We start from the raw sequence: 6,880 nt of genomic DNA, 5'->3' as shown, positions 1-6,880 counted from the left end.
CCGTAGGGGTCCGGTGGGCCGCCGTGAGGAGGGCAGGGGCGGCACGGGTCGCGCGTTGGAGCGTGGCGTAGGGATTTCGGGCCAAGAGCGTTTCCCTCCGGCAGCCACCTGCTCGGAAGAGTGGCTTGGCTCCCCTGCCCGCTGCCTCGGTCGTCCTGCTCCGAGTCCCGGCTCTGGTATGTCTCCTGAGCGCCTGTAAGCCGTTGTCCCACTAAGGGCAACTCTCTTGGGAGCTCTGGCTGGGGTTTGAATTTTTGCGTCTGGCTCCTGGGGACACAGGAGGCTTTCACGTGTCAGCTGCTTGTTTGGAGCAACGGCGTAAAGAGAGTGCGGTCTGGAGCCGCAGAAATACGATCCCTAGGTCAACTTGCAATGTCAGTCCTCCAAAGGGCATGCTACATCAGTTTGATAGCTGTTTTATCTAGTTTGAAAAAAAAAGAAAGTTGAGTTTGTTTTCCAGCCACAAAGAAAAGGTGGAGGGAAATTGTCATCTGGCAGTTGCCTGGACCTAAGTTGCTGAGTTTACATACCTTTTGTCTAGTATCATTAATAATTCTTGCTTTGTTTTTTATATGTGCTGCAGGGATTGCATACGTGGCAAGGAGTCTGCTGTGAGGTCTGGGCGAAATGGCAAGCCTTCTGCGGATTGCTGTTAGTGGGTGCTCAGCTCCTGTTTTTGGCAATGTGTTACCACCAAAGGTGCATTCTACAGCGATGCCTTGTTTTCGAATGTTTAGAACCCACCAGATGCTCAGGTCTCAGGCAGCTCCAAAGCCAGGTAAATTTATTAAACTATTGCAAATAATATCTTAAAACATGAAGATAGCTTGTACTTTTCTTTCCGTTAGGTGTTTTTACAGAAAAGACTTGAAATAAAAAGGACACTCTTAAATGATGTCAACAGCACACCTCAGTCATTTGCATTACAATTTCAGAGTGGTTTTAAAGGGCTTATGTAGAAGGTGTTTGTGTTTATTATGAATACTTGGAATGCAAATGATTTTATGGGTAGGAGCTGCTGCTGGCACTTAACTTGCTTGAGAGAAGTATTTAAACAAATGCTTTTCTTGGTAAATAACTTGAGTTTCCCGTGAGTTTTGGTAATGCAACACAGTGTGGGTGTGCAGGAGATAACAGCCCCCACAAAGAGAGCATCTACAAGCATGACTGTGTAGATGTAAGTATCCTGTCTAAAGAAATCTTGGCTTTGTTCAGGAAACTTGTTACTTCGTACCACCTCAAAGAACTTTTGATGTGCATCTTCATGTGGAAGGTTTGTTGGTATATTTCACTATCTACATTTTTAATGCAGATAATGGACAGGTTTGTGTGTTCTCAGGGAAGGAAAGAGAGGAGAGAGGAGTGAAGGCATCTTTGGTTCCAGTTTATGATGTAAGCCTGCTGTGTGAAAATTGGAACTGATGGGATTTTTTGGCTGTATACTGTGCTATGCATAGCCTGACAGCTTAGAAGACTGGAGAATATATAAAATTAGTTTTATGATATTTTTACCTGTTATCCTGCATGGGTCCTGTCTCCTTGAAGGAATTTAGGGTCTTTGCTTCAGTGCAGATCTGGGGTCTTCCCAATCTGCGACAGATTAACGTGGAGAGTTAAGACTGTGTGATGCTCAGTTCTTCCAAACATGTAGAGTTAGGTACCTGCATTAAATATTTTAAACTATTAGAAAAAATAGTGTTGTTTGTGAACAGTGTTGTCTGCTGTGAAAACACAGGACATACGATTAGTCTGTATAACTCTTGAAGTTAGAATAGAATTTCTGTCAGTGCTAACAAGTGGATGGTCTGGTTTTGGTTCCTTTCAAATTGGTGACCCAGTGTTGTGGAGCTTCTGAAGAAATGTGGTGAGTGGAAGAGTTTCTTGACTCCAAAAACTCCTGATAATCTATGTTACATGGCTTTTTACTATGGTTGCGTGGCAAAACCTGTAATTCTTTGACAGCCCAGGGATCTGTGGTCTGTCAGAACTAATCAGGTAATGGTTTTGCCATCCTATTAATTTAGTTATTATTTTTCCATATTAAGTATCTGAGACGGGGGAAAAATACCTTTTTTGATACGGTAGATTGTCCTTTGGTTAGGAGTGCAAGAAAATAGGTTTAGAGTTCTTTGTCAAATGTCCCAGGTAAGTGCCCTTGTTATTGTTTGAGTTTGAAATCAATCTTTGCATTTGACTTTGACCACAAATTTGATCATGAAACTGAAAGATCTTTCCAGTTTTACTGAAATCGATACGCTTGTCGGTGTGTGCATGGATTTTCTTATTTTTATGAATCACTTTTCAGGATTTTTTTTTTCCACAAGGACAGAGAATTCTGGTTAGTGTCATGTGTTTAAGCATTCAATGTTTTCCCTTTGGATCTCTCATGTGGAAACTTTTATTTAAGGGTGAGGGATACTTATGTAATGCAGTTCTTGAATGTTGAGAATTATAAGTTTGATAAGTGTTTTGGTTGATAATTAAACTGTTCTTATAGTTAAATTTGGTAACCTGAGATTTGTCATTCAGTAGAGGGCAAATCAAGGATAAAACAGCCATTGAATGACAAATGAGTGGCAGTGGTGTTCTTTATGTATACTTTCATGATCTGGAATCAGAATTTAACAGCATATAAAATAACTACCTTTTATTCTTACTTTTAGGAATTATCTTTGGTTATAGTGACACATGGTAAAATCATTAGAATATTAAGAAGTAAGTTTTCTGAAAAGACTGGTGTCACAATAATTCCTAAGTCTGTAGTAGTTATTTCTGTTCCCTTTCATTACCTTTTGTTTAGTCCAGGGTATGTTATGCACAAGAATAACAGCTGCTTGAGGAATTAAGAAACCAGCAGTCAGGTGAAAAGTAAACTTGGGAGGACAGGTACTTTTCTTGCTGTTGCTTATTTTGCCTGCTATTTTCTTTGCTTCTTAGAAATGTAGAATTTTCCTACAGGAGTAAACAAACATTCCCATAGCCTGTCTCAGTGTTGCTCGCACCATATGCTTCAGAAACAGATGTAAAACCTTCCTGTGCCCTGGGAAAGGCACTTACTGAGTGACCGACTCTGAGGTTTCTAATACAGTTCCAGATTGGTTTGTCCTACAGCCTTGAGACTTTCACCCTTCTCTATCTTGGGATCTTTAACATCTGTTTTCTTTTGATGCTTCTTAAAATTTCCTGTTTTTTTCCTAAATCTTTCAGAACTTTTAAAGCTATGGCAGTTTGTCGATTAGTTCTCTAGAGAAGCTGTACGTTATTTATAAACCATAGACTTTTTCATTCAATTTCCTTGGGTTTTTTGAGTCTCTTTGCTTGTGTAAGAAGGGCATCAGGTCTTTATTTATAATCTTCTGTACCATTCTTTTCTTTCTTTCTTTTTGTTTTTGTTTGTTTTTGCCAACATCATATTGCTGTCCTTTGGAATATGTCTTCATCTTCAGAACAGGTGAGATGGCTTGTTTAAAGCTGATACTAGAGTAACTTGGAAATTAGGCAGGTTACGTATCCTGTTTTCCTATCGCAGAACATGAGGCATATAATCAAAACTTCTTTCTCTTTTCAATAACTCAGTCTCTTAACTTTGTTAATACTACTTTGCTACAGACTACTTCCTGAGATCAGGTTAAGAAAATAAAAACATGTATTTTTCTCTACGTACAGTGTTCTAAGTTTTCTTGATTTTTAGGCTCTTCTTGAAACAGTTAGTAGATGGAACTTAAATGGACGAAATTACTTTTATAGTTATTTTTAATTGTTTGATTTCTGAGGTATGGAGATGAAGGCTTTTGGCTGTGTTTACTTGAAATTTGAGACTGCTTTGAGTATGTCCTCACAGTCAAAATTATGTTAAGGAGGTGAGAGAGTGGCTTCTTACTAGTTTTTCTAAATTCTAATTTATGTACATTCCATACTAAGATTTTAAAGCCTGTGGAATTTAATGATTCTACTTTTGAGAGTGGCAGAATCTTTCTAGTTTTGATTTTTTTTATCAAAAAATACGGTGTATATCCTCAGTGAACTACTGGAATCTTCATGTGACTGAAAAAGGCACTCGAGGTATGTGTATAAGGATCTATTTTTGGAAAAAGTTCTTGATGTCATAAAGCAGTAAGTTACTAAAACATAACCAGAACAGTTCTTGAAAAGATTATTTTATGTAGGGGTTTAGAAAGGTAAGTTGGAAGATTCACTCTTTCCTACATTTTTAAACTCATGGCAAGTATATAGCAGATGTGCTTTTTCAGTATTCTGGGTCTATAATTCTAGATTTCAGCCTTTCAGAACTTTGAGCAAACTGCTGAGTTCCACAATCCAAATCTGGTGTGCATAATATAGCTTCCTTCAAACTGTACTTATAACCTGCCCTGAAGTTTTGACTTAGGTGTTTGCTTTGCAGTTCTAGGTGTCTCCTCATTTTTTGGGTGATCCTTAGGGTAATCTGCTTGAAAAATGTCCTATACCTGCTTCAGCGAACAGCTGGCAAACTGACATCTGGTTCTATATTAATTTACTCCTATGTTCACTAGGTGCTAGAAATTTGATAGTGGGGCAGAGGGAGCAAAGAAGGTGAGAGACAGATTAGACTTGCTGAATGTTTCTCTTGGGTTTGTTCTCCAAAAGCATGGTTCTCAGGACTGGTCTGCAATCATTCTGCTCGCTAAATAAGGTGCAAATGCTTTCTATCTGAAAAAGTTCCACCAATTTTTGTTGTATGCAGGTGAAAGAAAGAAATGAGGAACACATTTGGCATGTAGCAAGTGCATTTTACTGTCTCATCTGTACTCTGGTACCCCCCCAAAAGCAAGTGAACATGTTACTTGAACTTGGGCCTTAGGAACTAAAAAAAAAAACCCAGAACTTTTTTTTTTGCTTGATAGGTGCATAAGCTTTAATAAAGTTTCTGTGTGACTTTCAATTCATAGCCATCCTTCCATGTTGCTGTATGTTGTAATTTATTCCTTCCTTCCTTCCTTCCTCTGCATTTGTGTGCTGCAGAAACTTCCTATAGGAGCAAAGGGAAGGTAGCACTTGTGCCTGTTTTCTCAGTGCTTCTGGAAGAGCCTTTGTGTTCTATCCTAGACCTACTTTTCCAAAACCGTGGTTGGTCTCTCTTGTTCTAAGAAAACTCAATCTTCTACATTTCCTTTCTGCTTCTAAAAGAACACATTTCCAGAGCTGATTTAGTGAAAATCAGAAGCAGGACTTCATTGTAGTAATTAGGAGAAGAGATGAGTTGAAAGTTCTTTTCAGATGACAAGGGTAATTTGTATGAATGACAGCAACAGTTAGCACAGCTTTGAAGTGGCTGGTGCTGCTTTGATAGGGGTACCCTGAGTTGCATGGCTATGTTTAGATGTTATGTATGCTGATGAAGCAAATCTTTGCAAAGCATTGTTACCTTTGTGGGTCTGTATTTTTTGATGTGCATTCTTGCTCCTATTGTAACTGTGTTCCTTTAAAGCATGTGTTTTGAATTTGATTTTTTTGTGTCTTGTGATCCAAAGCATTTTAAATGTTCTCTGAAACCCTCTGTCTTCAAATTATTTGCAACCTTTTTGTTAGTTTAATTCCAAAAAGAGAGATAAAGGTAAAAATAATCAGATGCACTTTGATCTTTTACTGTCGTCTAGAGTGTGTTCAGTCAGGCTTTTTTAAGGGGTTAGAAGGCTGACAATGTACAGGTAGATAGTTAAGTACAAGTTCTTAGCACCTCTGTTGCATTTTCATAGGTTGGTAGTGTCTTGAAAGTTGTTAATCTAAAAATGTGCAGATGTCCAACTTTAAGCACTGGACGGTCCCAGTTTTATTTCATAGATAGATTTAGATTTGAGGACATGATTGTGCCATTTTTAAAGCTCTTATAGTATGGTATGTTTTTGCATTGTTTTACATGTTTCTAGGTTAAAAAAACAAACAATAAAAAGTATAAAGGAGGCTTTTCCAAGAAGTGCAGGACATTATTGGTCTGGTACTATTTCTGTAGTGCAATACACAGTATTGGTGGCCAAATTAAAAGCTGATTTGTATTTTAAACAAGCCTTTCACTACCCCCCCCCCCCCTTTTTTTTTGTTTGGTGGGGATTTTTTTTGCCTTTTGTTTTTTATTGCTTGATCTTTAATATGAGTGACTGTTTAGGCTGCTCAAGTTATATTTCATTAATATGTTTGTGCTGTAGGTGTCTTGTGCATGAATGTCACAATCTAGGTTTAAATTGCAGGTAGACATCAGTGAAAGATGGTGCAGCACTGGGCTTGTGTGCTGCACTACGTGCTGTGTAGTGTAGTTGAAGCAGTGTGGCAGCTTGGCATAAGATAATTCTGATTGAGTCTGTGTATTAAATAATGTATTTATATACTTGATTGGATCAGAGAAATTTAACTCTCAGATATTAGACTGGAAGCCCAGAAATTGCACATGAACAAAGTTAGATGCTTGTAAGTTGAAACCCTAAACTAAAACTGGTAAGTTACAGCCTCTGTAGTTTCCCGGTGCCATTTAGTGGAGCATTGAACAAGTTAAGACAAGGAGATAACATCGAAGAGAAGTGTAATTAAATGAACTTAGTAGGTGGTTACTCCATTATTCTTCACCTACTGAATTCACATTTTTCATTTCTGTTTTAATTCCTAGAGTAACTTATTGATGTGATTGTGCCTTTCAGTGCACTTTGTGGTATGTAAATTGCATTCAGTTATAGTGATCAGAGACAACAGTAATTTGATAGACATAAAAAACATTTAATTAAAATGCAGTTCAGCTGTTCAAGATCATTTATTTCTTCAAAATAAAGCTGAAGTGATTATAGAAGAATCTTAAAGTCTTCTTAGCCCGGGTAGAATGTGTTATCATCAGAACACTGTGTATTATATAATT

The 6,880-nt window shown here is 38.0% G+C and overlaps 1 protein-coding gene across 1 annotated transcript in view; it reads left to right on the top strand.

Annotated features, from left to right (window-relative positions):
- The first annotated feature begins 597 nt into the window (after positions 1-597).
- NNT (nicotinamide nucleotide transhydrogenase) overlaps positions 598-6,880 on the top strand; it is a 55,643-nt gene continuing 49,360 nt past the window's right edge. Inside the window, exon 1 of the mRNA XM_084278043.1 lies at positions 598-778. Coding sequence (XP_084134169.1) covers positions 628-778 — 151 coding nt within the window. The 5' untranslated portion in view covers positions 598-627. The remainder of the gene's footprint in view (positions 779-6,880) is intronic.

This window comes from Gallinula chloropus (genome assembly GCF_964237585.1).
Source record: "Gallinula chloropus genome assembly, chromosome: Z".
NCBI classification, from domain to species: Eukaryota; Metazoa; Chordata; class Aves; order Gruiformes; family Rallidae; genus Gallinula; species Gallinula chloropus.
This window is presented reverse-complemented; position numbering and strand designations above follow the sequence as displayed.